The sequence below is a fragment of the Physeter macrocephalus genome, chromosome 14 (assembly GCF_002837175.3).
Source record: "Physeter macrocephalus isolate SW-GA chromosome 14, ASM283717v5, whole genome shotgun sequence".
Taxonomy (NCBI): Eukaryota; Metazoa; Chordata; class Mammalia; order Artiodactyla; family Physeteridae; genus Physeter; species Physeter macrocephalus.
Genome location: NC_041227.1, coordinates 83,538,942 through 83,553,307, shown reverse-complemented (window position 1 = coordinate 83,553,307; position 14,366 = coordinate 83,538,942). Strand labels below are relative to the sequence as shown.

The 14,366-nt window shown below is 41.9% G+C and overlaps 1 protein-coding gene across 13 annotated transcripts in view; it reads right to left on the bottom strand.

Moving 5' to 3' along the window:
* Window positions 1-14,366, bottom strand: part of LOC102985126 (trans-golgi network vesicle protein 23 homolog C) — a 57,401-nt gene that overhangs the window by 31,418 nt on the left and 11,617 nt on the right. For 10 of the 13 annotated variants that reach the window (XM_007124695.4, XM_028498229.2, XM_055089864.1 and 7 more), the window contains 2 exons: window positions 10,595-10,723; window positions 8,013-9,196 (listed from right to left, as the gene is read on the bottom strand). In XM_007124695.4, the coding sequence (XP_007124757.1) occupies window positions 9,170-9,196; window positions 10,595-10,723 (156 nt within the window). In that variant the 3' untranslated portion in view covers window positions 8,013-9,169. Of the gene's footprint in view, window positions 1-855; window positions 898-5,682; window positions 7,944-8,012; window positions 9,197-10,594; window positions 10,724-14,366 lie in introns of those variants that run through there. The other 3 variants (XR_008619095.1, XR_008619096.1, XR_008619094.1) reach the window with 3 other exon arrangements.

Sequence of the window (14,366 nt, the reverse complement as noted above, 5' to 3'; positions counted from 1 at the left end):
TAGAGCCATCATGCACTAGATGCACCATGACCTTGGGTCAGTTCTTATGTTCTGCAAGCCTCAGTTTCCTCACCTGTAAAATGGAGATAGCATCTTCCTCCTGAGGTTACTGCAAGGGGTCAAAGGGGTCACCTGTCTCGCCCAAGAAGACGCCGCTAGGAAGTGTGAAGCCAGGACTTAACTCAGGACTGTCTGCCTCCAGTGCTTGTCCCCCAACCCTCTGCCATCACCTTCTCCTTGGGGATTACACTTCAGCTGTTTCTTCTTTAACAGACACTCTGCCCACGACAGCCCGCATGTGTTGTTACAGCTTCAACTCTGCTCTATAGAGATGCCTCTTAATTCATAGCTTCTGCCCAATCCTAAGGTAGAATTCCATGCTTCCATTGCATTCTGGTACTTGGATGTGACCACTGGCTTCAAACCCAGCATATCTTAAATTCAAACTCATCATCTTCCCCTGCCACTGACCAGTCCTGGCTTCATCTCTCTCTAGTTGTATGGCCCTGGGAAAGCTACTGACCTCCAAGCTTCAGAGTCCCCATCTGTTCAATGGGGGGAGGGAGGTGGTGATATGAGGAAGGCAGACACATACCCTGTATGTAGTACCTATCTCGGGGTCTGGTACATTGTAAGCACTGAATATATGATTGTACTTAGTCATTCAGCGTCTATTCATTCATTCCAGGAAAACTATCATTTCCCACTAAATCGAGTAAATAAGATGCTACAGTATGGCTGGTTCCTTTTCATTTTATGTTGGCGTATTGCCATCTAGTGGACAATGCACAAGTTACAAGCAAAAGAGGAAAAGGGCGCGCAGAGAAAGGCGATAATCCTAAAAGAAATGTTTACCGTGAAGACTGGTCCATAGCATTGTTGGATTTCAACAACTATCTGAAAAACATAAATAACAAGAAGTGCTCTGAATAGAAAATAAATTGTAAATGAACACTACAGTAAGTTACCATCTTATAATCTTACAATCTCCAACCTGTTCTAAGCAAAATAAATAATAAAATAAAAGAATAAAAGAAATTTAAAAAAAGAAATAAAAAATAAAAGAAATAAAAAGAAATTAAAAAAAGAAAAAAGAAATTAAAAAAAAATAAAAGAATAAAAAAAGAGAATAAAAGAATCAGCATTCTTTCCTGCAACTGACTGTTTTTCTCCATTTGAATTCTGCATGCCACATATTGGATGGGAATCTAAATCATAAGGAAGCCACTCAACCAGGGGTTAGACCTCCTGACTGCTCTACCTTTAACTAGCTAAGCAACTCTGTTTTCCTTTCTGAGTATGTTACCATTACGGAGTGCTTACCATATGCTTGGGACTATGCTGAATATTTTATACGGATTATCTCACTTAATCATTAAATTATTAATAGTGAACCACGAGTAATAATGATTATTGAGCTTTTTATTTCTCTCTTCAATCCTCTGACCTTTTGCTTCATGCATTTTGGACCTGTGTTGTCAAGTGCATATATGTGTATCATTGTTATGTCTTCCTGATGGATTGACCCTTTTATCAGTGTGTAATGTCCTTGTCGCTTGTAACAATTCTTTGTCTTAAACTCTACTTTGAATGTGTCATCTGACCTCATGGTTTCTGATGAGAAGCAAGCTTGTAATCTTATTGAGCATCCTTTATATGTGATGGATTGTTTTCTCTTGCTGCTTTCAATATTCTATCACTGGCTTTTGACAATTCAACTATGATGTGTTTAGATGTGGACCTCTTTTGAATTTATCCTTAGAATTTGTTGCACTTCTTGAAAGTGTAGATTAATGTAGGTTTTTTTTTCCCAAGTCTTTCATGAAATTTGAGGAGTCTCCAGCCATTAATTCTTCAAATATTCTTTCTGCCTTTCTCTTGTCCCCTGGCACTCCCATAACATGTATGTTGGTATGTTTGATGGTCCCACAGGTCCCTTAGGCTATATTCACTCTTCATTCTCCTTTCTGCTCCTCAAACTGCATTATTTCAACTGTCCTATTTTCAATTGTTCTCTTTCATCTGACTGTTGAACTTCTCTAGTGAATTTTTCATGTCAGTTACGATACTTTTCAGTTCCAAAGGTTTCTATTTGCTTCCTTTCTATAAATTTTTAATCTCTTTACTGATAATTTGCATTTTGTTCATAGCTCATTTTCCTACTTTTAGTTCTTTGCCCAAAGTCTCTCTTAGCTCTTTGAACATATATGACAGCTGATTTAAAGTCTGGGCTTCCTCAGGGAAGGTTTCTGTTGATTTTTTTTCCTGTGTACGAGCCACTGTCTTGTTTCTTTGCATGTCTTATAATTTGTTGTTGTTGTGGAAAACCGGACGATTTCAGTAATATAAGGTGGCGACTCTGGAAACCAGATTTGTGGCCCCTTCCCTTTAATGCTTATTGTGGTGGTAGCTGCAGGTTTTTTAGTGACTTTCCAGAACTAATTCTGTAAATCCGTACTCTTTGTCATGTGTAGCCACTGAAATCTCTTACTCAGTTAGCTGTGTCTTCAGCTAATAATCAGGCAGATACTTCCTTAAGCACCTGAAATAAGTCTTCTGCCTTTTGCTGAGGGGCTCATGTGTCTTGGGGCACACCCTCAACACTCCAGAACTTTACAACTCTACCTAAGCCTTTATTTCCTGTCTGTGCAGAGCCTCAAGACCATCCAGAGATGAGAGATTAGGGCCTTTTCGGGTCTTTCCTGCACATGCATGTGACACATAGTCGGGTGCTTGCAAATACACATACAATTCCCGTATACATGGCCACTACAAAGCAGACTACTGCAGCTGCGGTGGTTTTAGCTTGCAATTCAAATGCCATGAGCAACATTGACATGAAAACTGGTGAGTTTTCAAACTGGTGAGACACTCTTGGTAAGGTACTGAAAGAGTACAACCTTCCTTCACTTGATAGTTGCATTTCTGGGTAAGTCAAGTGCTGCAAACGTGCAACAAAAAAGGACTGACAGTCTAAGCTAATTATTAATCGGTGTCAATGCTCAACAGCTAGAGACCATGCGGAACAGAACTGTGGTCGAACCGAAGTGAGTTTATTAGCACTTTTTGCACAAGGAAGACCACACACCATGGGGTGTCTCAGTACAAGGGAGCTAGGACGGGCTTATCAGAGAATTGGGGCCTGTGTTAGGGGATTTCAAGCAGGGCTCCATGAACCATAGTTTTACTCCAAACTGGGTGCTTTCAGAAAGCAAAGCAATTCTGAGTAGGTATCTTGGTCATTTTCATCCAGGTGGCAGGAAGAACCGAGTAGGCGAAGACCATGCTCAGAAGAGCTGCGGCAGTCTCCGCATACGCCAGGAGAGGGGGGTGTTTGCTCATGTTCTGTGGTTTGCACGGTATTCCTGTTTCTATGCTCCAACATGATTACAGAGCGTCATTTTTGTCTTGCTGCCTCATGGTCACAGAGCAGCCTCGTCGGATGTTGGTGTCGTAGAGAATTACTCATGTTCAAAGAGCACACCAGAGCCTAGCTGTAAGGGCCAGGTCCGCCTCCAGCTGACAGCTGTCAGGGGTTGCTTTTCCTTTCTCTTTACAGCAGGACTGTCGTGTACATAATTTTCATGGGACACATGGAAGCTAGGGACGTAGGACAATTTGGGGTTGTACAGGACTGTCCTATGCGCTACAAGCGCCAGGCATCCCTAGCCTCCGCCCACTAAAATAACCAATCATCGTGCTAACCGGTGATGAACACATTTACAAAAACACCCTCCCACGGGGGTGGCACCACCTCGAGAATTCTTGAGGGTGCAGGCTCTAAATATCCAAAATCCAACCCCCAAATCACATTAAAGTAAGAATATATACGTAAGAGTACAGCAGCCTATGCCCTCACGGAACTATTTCACCAAATAGTGCTTCAATGGCTGTGCATCAGAAGTTGGCTTTAAAAAGGCCGTCCAGATCCAAGGCTATTTATTTACTGTAGAAACGGTGCTGAACGCATCAGCCACAGCAGCAGCCGGTGCGCTCTACATAAAGCCCCCATGAGAAGTATGTGGTGGGCGCTGCCAGTTTCCTACCCAATGTCCCCTTCTCCTTTCTCCCCTAACAAAAGCTCACTTTTACTCAGGGCAGCCATGTGCCCACCTTCATACCTGCTTTCCCAGACTTCCATACACCTGGGTGACACCACTTTGGCCAATGAGATGTAAGCAAAAGTCTACAGTGGTTTCTGAGAAAGCTTTTGCTTTTCTGCTAAAAGGGAACAGATAGGACGGGGACCTCCACTCTCCTTCCTTGCTTATAAACAGATGAGTCATCTTCAGCTGTGACAGTCATCTTGTGACCCTGAGGCAATGAGCTGAGGAACTGTTTAGTAACTGCATCAACACCAGCAAGTGCCCCCTTTTAGACTTCCTTTGTAGAGAAACACACAAACCCTTTTTTGTTTAAGCCACTATTATTTGCGGAATTTCCTGTTACTTGCAGTTGAACAAATTACTAATAGAGAAAACAGTTAAACATCAGATAACTTAAGGAATAAGAAATGGAGGTTTATGTTAAGCCTTTAAAGTTACAACCAAGTGGGGGGAAAAAAAAGTGCTCAAACTATATGAGGGGGAGGGGTTTGAGTTAAACCTTCATTTTTCTTAGCAGGAAGCCAACAGCTATTATAGAAAGTTGATAAGTCAAGAAACACTGTACAAACAATAAGCGTTTTATTTAGTATGGAAGTAAATACCCCAAAATGCAAAACCTGCAGCAGTTGAAGATGTTTGCTTCTGGGGAGCAGAACTGAGGTGAGAGTGGGATAAGACTTGCATTTCTTTGTAGCCCTTCAGTTTTCTGACCATGACTGCTTTAATTATTATTTTTTAATTAATCGTAGTGGGGAAAAGTTATATATAAGACTACATTTTTTCTTGGCACTAAATTTAACTTCTTCAGGAAGTGATAGGATTGCTCTTTTCCTTTTAGAATAACAATATTAAGGTTTTAAGGAATGCTTCCTGCTTCTCACAAGAATTTGATATTATTTCGACTTTATTTTTAATTGAAAAATGTATGTGACATATGATTTGAGAACGTGTTCCTCAAAACCAGGCAGACTTTGGTTTGGTTTCACCTTCCCAGCAGTTGTTTGCAGCAAACGGTGGCTCGGGGGCTGCTTGGAAAATGGTAGTTAGGGCTGAGCGGGTGATTCCAGAACCTCCAAACCTGTTTCCCCTAGAGCAGCTCTGCTTTGCTCATTACAGATATTCAGCTTTGACACAAGACTTAGAAGAAAGAGCTCTACCAGTCTGAACATCACTGCACTGCCACAAAAGTTAGCACAGCTGAACCTGACCTGCAAACATACTCAGTCTGACTTCACACGTTTTCTTTTTTCCTTGTAAAATTTAATTTACAAACATTAAAAGATCAGATTTCATATAAACATCCAGGTTTTCCATTCCTCTTAAAAAACTGAAAACCGTAGCAACACAGGAACCACATTCCTGAGTGGCAACAAGTGGCTGGAAATGAGAAGCTCCTGTCCCTTTAGATGGAGGTGGACTCTCCTAGCTGAATTTTCACCTGGTCAACTTCACCTGTCTGTTCTGATTAGAATTGGTGACACTGCACTAAGGGACCAGATTCCAATTTCTTTCCTTGCAAAAGGAAATAGCATGGAACAGTGGAGAAATTACTGAATTAGGACTTAAAAGTCTTCTGAATATTACTTGTCAGTTGTGCCCCTATATTCGTCAGAAGAGGCTATTACGTTGTGTTATGTTATGGAAACAAATTAACCAGGAAATCAAGTGACTTCAAACACCAAAAGTTTATTGCTCACTTACGCCATTCGTCCAACAGGAGCAGGTGCGGGATTCTGCTCTACAAGCCACCCAGGGACCCGGCTGGCCGAGGCACCATCTCGAGCACCACTGGCTGCCACAGAAGGGAAGAAAGATTAGAGACGCTCACATCGGCTTCACCTTCCTCACCCAAAAGCGAAGCCGGTCACCTTCACTCACATCACACAGGCCATAACTGATCTCATAGCCTCAGTTAATTAGGGAGCTGGTGGGAAGTACAGGAGAACAAAGGGAATACTGGGGGAGTATCACTGTCTCTACTACTTGCAATCGTCAGTAAATTATTTTACTTTTCTCCGTCTTAGCTATTCATCTGTAACATGAGGTTATTCATGATCTCTCCTCCTTCTAGAGGTTACGGGGGAAAATCAAATGAGGTAATAGACATAAAAGAACTCTGAATGAGCTCTAAAGAGTTTTACAAATTTAAAGCACCACAGTACTGACACCACGGTGGACTTACCGTGCCATCACCTCCACACAACCACACACACCCTTGCCTATGTTTCAGAGCTGTGGGCCAAACAACACGCACACTGGGGGCTACAGAATGCAATGTTACTTTCATTTTAATTGCATCATTCAGTCAGTTCACCTGTGCTCAAGGCTGACCAGGGAAGATAAAAAAGAAAGCAACACCTGCTACCCTCGGTCTCTTCAAGTAGTTTTCCAGTCTTGAAACGATTGAAGTATGTGTGGCAGATTTTACTTTCCAAAGATGTGGCTGCTATGTCTCCTCCCCGTGAACTCAGGGGGACCTTAGTGGCTGCTTCAACCAGGGTATGGCAGAAGTGACACCATGTGGACCCCGAGAGTAGTCATAAAAACGTCACACACTTCTCTGGTTCCCTGGGGAAGCCTTAGACCCCAGCTGCCAGGCTGTGAAGAAGCCCAGATGAGCCTCCACAGAGAGACGACCCAGAGGTCACAAATGCAAGTGTTCCAACCAGCAACCTGGCTGAGGTTCAGCTGACAGCCACCATCAGTCTCCAGACCCGTGAAGATGCCCCCAGATGTTTCCTGCCTCCTGGCCAATGTGCAAAACCCAGCCTTCAAATCTCAGCCGAGCCCCAGACTGTGCAGCAGAGGAAAGCTGTCCCCACTGCGCTCCACCCAAATTCCTGACCCACAGCTTGTGTAAGCATATACGAAAATGACTGTTTCACGCTGCTGAGCTTTGGGGTGAATTTTTATGCAGCAACAGCATCTGGAACAGCTGGACTTGTCAGCGTCTATAATATTAGCTTACTTACCTCACAAAGAGCAAATATGTATTTGATGAACTATTACATCTCAAATACTATACTAATGGAAACAATTATGGGGGTTGCTGAAAATATACTGTATTGATAAGAATTCACTTAGGCTGTAGCAACAGAAAAACCAAAGCAGTAACACTTAGACAAGACAGAAGTTTGTTTCTCGCTTAAAAATTCAGCCAAGCAGTTCAGGGCTGCTGGCCCCATCAGAGGGAACTCAATCTCTACCTTATTTCTCTGCTGTTCTCAAAATGAGGCTTCCACCCCATCGTCCATGACAGCTGTTCAAGCACCATCTATTCTGTCTACATTTCAGCTAAGAGGGGTGAAAAGGGGAGCGGACGTGCATGCCGGCCTTCTAAGAATACTCCCTGGAAGCGTAGCCAAGGTGCAGCAAGAAAATCTGGGAAAAACCGTCTTTGTTGCCATGTCCTGGCTAATAAGTGGGAAATGAATAGAAGGGAAAAATGAATACTGGGGGATAAACAGTAGGTCCTGTCACGTGCATATTCCAAAATTCAATTCATATTTGGTTTAGGATTGCAGCCTCAAATAACAATAGTTACCTCAAGAGCAACCCCCCCATGAGACTTTCAGCTCTACAGAGTGACACCAGATCTTTCAGGTTAAATCAAAACATTTACGCAGCATCCACTTTCCTCACCAGACAAGTATAAATAAAATGGGAAACAAGCACTTACCAAATTAATGACTTAGTAAATTAATGATTCGTACGAAAGGAAAGGACATTTAGAGACAAATATTTCCTCTAAAATCAGTAATATGTCCTGATGGGTCTTCCTGTAATCAGTGTCTCCTTGGGCAAGTCAGTCAATAACCTGAAGTCCTGTTTCGTCACCTATAAACCAGCATCACACATAACAGGCTTGTCGTGAGGATCAAATGAGATTACGAGTGTCAAAGTGCTTTTGTATGCAGTAGAGGTTTATACAAATATAAAGTTATGCACCTTCAAAGCTATCACGCCAATAAGATACATTCAATTAAACAAAACATCTTCAAAAAAATTTTAACAATGTATAAATACAATCACAAAATAATCTATCTGCCGATTAAAACAAAATTTACAGTACCTACAACAGAATTTACAGATGCCTACAATAGTTTGCAGATTGTTACATACATTGTTTTAAGAAATACCATTAATACAAATACATGATTTACAATATCCCCATTATAGCAAGAAAAAAAATAGATTCGTAAAATAAAACGTCTTTTAGGCATTTACAATGCCAAGTATTGAAATGATTATTCTCACTATGACATAAGAATAATACTCTTTTAGTGGTAAAAGATTTCATTAGGCCAAGGACCACTGAAGAGCTTCTGGAAGGTACCAAAGTAAAATCTGGCTATCTTTCCCCTAAAATAAATAGAACAGCAGCAATGCCTACGTATCCCATGAACATAAACTATGAAAATTCCTTTTATATTAACTGGGCCTTAAGTACGTGACTCATTACAAATAAAAAGAAACAAAATTTTAGAAACTAGTTAACACCAATAGCCCAAATTTGGTTTTTACCTGCCTGTAAATGCCTAGGATAAGAAGTTTCATCATGAAGTATATATTAAGTGTAAAATTAACAATTATTTCTAACTCTATATATAAGCCAAAATGCTCATTCTTACCATGGAAGCAAAACCTAAAATAATCTACAGAAATAGTATGTAAACACAGAGAGTTTTGAGATAGACTAGGAACATCCTTCTTGCTCTGTGGATCAAAATGCAAAGGTCTCCATTCCATACAGGCATGAACACAAACGCTTTTGTTAATTTAAGACACATGGATCTTACACGACTATGTGCATACACATATGTACACCATGAACCAAATGTTAACAATGTTTCTAGCTACACCACACCTTCAAGCCCCATATGCTAGAAAGTAAAAACTTAATATGAAAACTACTTTTCCTTTTTTTTTTTAAAGTAAACTTTAAAATGGAAAAACAAACCCAACACTCCTCTTTGCAATAGGTACTGAGTTCTAAAGGTTCAGAGTCAAGACCCCCTTCAGTTGTTCCCAATGGAAAGAACATGCAGGCTCCCTCACTCTCTTCAGGAGGTCTGATCGTCTCCAGTGGTCTGCAAAAAAGAAACAACTCCTTAACACTAAAAGCTATTTTACTAACACTAAAAGCTATTTTACTTAACATACCAGATTTAAAGCACTAGGAAAATATTTTGTAATTGCCAGCACAGCCAGCTACTACATTACCTGGCATCCCATGGCCCAATTATGTTAAAAATTACTGTCATGCTAGAGAAGTAAAGCAATGGGTCCCCCCAGATGTCCAGCAAGTCACTCTCATCTGAGCAGAGCATCACCAAGTGCCATGTAAGTCTACTGACCCTGTCCATGTATGTCAAGCTCAAGGTTCAATTTCACCTGAATGCTGGTAATCGTAAGGGAAAAAAAACCTATTAAGCACACACTTGACAATTACCATGAGGTGGACCTTACCCAGCAAAGGTATACTGGGACTCTGCAAAAATCCTCAGGAGGAGAGTCATGTCCCTACAAGAATCCTCATTTTCCCTACTTTTTAACTTTTATATAAGAGAAACTGTACAGGAAACGGCACTGGATTTCAAGAGAGCTGGGTTAAGCCCTAGCTTTGCACCACTTTGTTTCTCTATGTTCCTGAGAAGTCACTTAGCCTCTGAGGGCTTTAGTCACAAATGTAATCCTTGAACCAGCAACATCAGTACCACCTAGGAACCTGCAAACACGTGACCTATGAGACCCGGCCCCAGGGCAACTAAATAAGAAACTCTGGGGGTAGGACCCCACAATCTGTGCTCTAGCCCTACAGGAGATTCTGATGCATGTCCAAGGTTGAGAACCCCTAAGTGTCCTGTATAACGTTACCCACCCAACCTACTGCATGAACACAAACACGAGACATCACTCATACAAAGACTTAATCAATTTCCCAAAGGTTTTACCAATTACTATTTACCTATGCATACCACTTACCCCACGGAAAACTCCGATTTAAATCTTCATATCGGGGAACTATAGTAAAACCTACACATTCTTCAAAACCAAACCGAGTACTTTAAAACAATCTTTAACGATACGGTCTTATTATGTTTCTAACTTGTTCTTACTATAAACCCTAAAACCATACAATATATTGATACATTCTTCAAAACTGTTCATTTAGAGCCACCGGAAGTAATGGAAAGCAACTGAACTTCAGCTAATTAAAAAAAAAAGTTATTATCAATGAACATTTATCCCTCTGGTTTTAAAATAATTTCAGGATATCGACAATACATTTCTGGAATGCCCTAAAAGCCTCCAAAGAGAAATTAAAATAACTTTAGCATCATCATGTCATACTTAAATAAGCATGTCCCTTTAAAAAACTTTTTTTTAAGTACTTCATAGAAATTAAACTCTACAAGAGTTAGAAATCATCATTGCATTAGTCACTGACCACATCCAAATTACCCTGACATCCAGAAAACACTTACTTGTCTTAAAAACTGCTTTCCAAGGTACGACGTAGCCATGCTGGTTAAATCCTTCCTGCTGCCCACTTTGCACCTGATGTAGCCATACAGGTTGGCCCCTTGCAGCACCACACCCATGATAACCACCGCCTGGGAGGGGGGAATAACCCACAGTTACGGGCCTGACACTGACTGACCGTCTCTCTGCCACAAACAAAACGCGGAGACTGTCTCGGGGAAGAGCAGGAAGAGGAAGCTCTGCGAAGGGGGGTTGTGGCCGTGAGACTCCCGTGCGCCCTCCCTCCCAGAGCAGACCCGTCCAATACGCGCTCTGCACCCCCCAACAAGCACCCATCAACACACTGCTCTGTGCCGGCCCCGGGGGTGCAGTGGGGGGGACCATTCTCTAATATTTCCCACGGTTCTGTGAGTAAAGATATTAAGAAAGTAAATGAGACTCAGAAGGGGCTCAAATGTTAACTATTTCCTTAAGAATTCCAAAAGAATGGTCAAGAGATAGATCAAGTTCAACACACTGAAAGCACGCAGAGCTGAGTCTCTGCTCTATGCTAATGTGCGGGCAACAGCTGGCTTCTAAGAAAGCAAACCGGTGCCTCAAGGTAGCAACCAACAGGGGTTTGCCTTCTGGGACAGGAAGATGTGGGGAAGGGCGCGGCGGGGGGGGGCGGGGGGACACAACACTAGGAAGAAATGCTCTTCAGCAGAGTTGTTTCTTCCTTGTGGCCACAATCCTATAGGTGACCCCACTAAGACCACTAAGGATTGGGAATAAGAAACGCAAGCCTACTATTTAAATATTATTGAAGAAAAGTTAATGAGAACAACATGAGGGGATCCCACGGTTAAATATTCTACAAAGCTTTTCTGTAAAGGGCCAGATAATAAATGTTTTAGTCTCTGCAGGCCATATGGTCTCTGTTGCAAATACTCAACTCTGCCATTCTAGCCCCAGAGCAGCCACAGGCAATATGTAAACAAACAGGCAAGGCTGTGTTCCAACACAAATTTACAAAAACAGGCGTAAGGCCAGATTTGGGCTGCAGGCCACAGTTTGCCAAGCCCTGTTCTAGAATAAGCAAATGGTCTGAGAGGCAGGAGGACCAACGGTCATCAAGCCCATCACCACAGAGAACAGTGGGTGGGGAAGCTTGAGGGACGGGATGCCCCCTTCCTGCCCTGCGGTCTTAAAACAGGAGCCCAAACCACCTTTCACCCCGCTCTCCCTGCTCTGCTTTAGGGAAGGGGAAACACTGCCAGAGAAAGACTGGGCTGCCTCCCCAGAGAGAGGTGAAGGCTCCGGGGGCTCACAAACGATCTAAAGCAGGAGGGCAGAACCGCGACAGAGCAACAAGAACTCCACTCCGTAAGGGAAGGAACCCGAGCAAGCCAGCCGAGGCAGCAGGGCTGCGGTCCCCTCCTCACACCTGCGCCTTCAGGCGACCAAACCGCAGCTCACAGCAGAGCCCAGATGTCTCAGACAACAAGGAAGGCAGGCAAGGAGAACTCACCCACACGAAACCAACATAAAGAGAAGGTCTGGACAGAGCTGCCACTGCGAACAGGAGCAAAATGGGGAGGGGAACAGGGAAAGGCAGCTATGCAGAACCACAGCAAAAACCAAAAAGAAGAAAGGAACACAGTATGCAAAAGGCAGGTGAAGAATCAATTCTAAAAAGAAATGGAGTCCAGCAAAATAAAAGCATTCCTGAAGCATACGTCACCCTACAGAAGAACCTAAAGATAAGAATTCAAAGAGAATGAAGGTAAGACAAGACACCAGAAGGAGTTGAAAACGGAGCTGGCAGAGCTCAGGAAACGCAGAGAAGCGCTTGCTAAAGCAGCCCACTCCGCTCTCCCTGGCACTCTCCACTCTGTTACCTTGTATCACCTTTCTAACAACCCTTATTTACTGTCTGTCTACACTCTGCTCCACTAGAACGTGGTGCTACCGGAGCAGTTATCTTGTTTATCAGGCCCTTTCATATCCCCAGCTCCCAGGACAGCTCTGGCGTATGGCAGACTCTTGTAAAAAGATGTGCTGAGTGAATAACCAGAAAGGAAAGAGATGAGAGATGAACGCATTTAAGATGGTAGATGAGAACAGATAAAAATGATCCAACACAGAGGTAACTGGTACCTCAGAATTAGAGACACCAAAAAAACAGAACATAAATAAATGTAAAGACAACAGAAGATAATTTTCCAGATTCAAAGCAAAACCTGTGCCTGCATATTAGAGGGGCACACGGTTTCCAGAAAAAGCAATACAGAAAGATAAACACAAAGACAATCTGGTTATGTATGCTATTTTAAAACTTCAAGAATGATTAACAAAAATTATTTGCCCAGGGAGAAAAATAATTCACTCCCTTACATGGAGTTTGTTAAGTAAGCCAGGCCTCAGATTTCTCTACAATATTCAATATTAGAAAATGAGGAAGTAATGTCTTCTAAATGGTGAGAGAAAAAAAGTTGTGACCCAAGAATATTAACTTAGCCAGTTCTTTATTCAAGAATAAAGAATCTTTTTTCAAGAATGAAGAAATAAAGAATTTATTCAAGCATAAAGAGTTTATTCAGAAAGAAAAGAAAAAAGAAAAGTTTATTCAAGAATAAAGTCAACAGGCTCATATTCTTAAACAGGACAGAGCCAAAGGAAAATAACACCCACAAGATTTTTGAAAAAAAATCACCCAACAATGAAATTCAGCCAACCAAGAGGTAAAGGAGAAGCTGCAATAAAAGAACTCAATCAATTTATTTAAAAGTAGATCAAAGACTGAACAACCAGTAACAAATATCGTTTCAAAAGATAATTGTTATAAACCTTGACAACAAAAATAATACTGGAACAAACAAAGCTCAGGCATAGAAAGGGAAGAAACAAAGGAGGGAATATAAGAGTGTTTATTTCATTTCCTTTCTAAACAGTCTCTAAGTCAATAAACAGGAGTAAGTATATTACTTAAAATAACTAAAGTAAGACGACAACCAGCAAAAATCCAGAAGTGGAAGCAGGGAGGAAAGGTGGGAGAAGGCATGAATGTTAACTTTACATCTTTCACAGCAGGAAATCAAGACATTAAATCCATTTCTTAATTCATGAAAGAGGGTATGACACATGAAATGCATGGAAGAGGGTTATGTGATACAGATAACTACTAGAAAAACTAAAAACAGAAAATAAACCTTCCAAATCTCAAAAGGGAAAGTATTTATGTACGTGTAAGCACAAAGGAAAAGAGAACCTATACAGCGAACTAGACAAGGAAATATTAAAAACAGGGGAAAAAAACACAATTAAGGCCAAAATACATCTGATACCAAGAAGTATTAAGCGAGATAAAATCAATTATTAAAAGAATAAGACACACAGTTTGGGCTAAGTGACAGATGATATTTTCCAAAGATGGTAGCAACTGTATCTCCACATGCTCTTCTAGAACCTTCTTACTCCCCCATCAAGCTGTAGAGCCTAATTTCCATTCTCCTGAATGTGGACGGGTGCCAAAAGTGATGCTGTGGGCTTCCCTGGTGGCGCAGTGGTTGGGAGTCCACCTGCCGATGCAGGGGACGCGGGTTCGTGCCCCGGTCCGGGAAGATCCCACATGCCACGGAGGGCTGGGCCCATGAGCCATGGCCGCTGAGCCTGCGCGTCCGGAGCCTGTGCTCCGCAACGGGAGAGGCCACAGCAGTGAGAGGCCCGCGTACCGCAAAAAAAAAAAAAAAAAAAAAAAAGTGATGCTGTGACTTCTGAGGCTAGGTGGTTGTC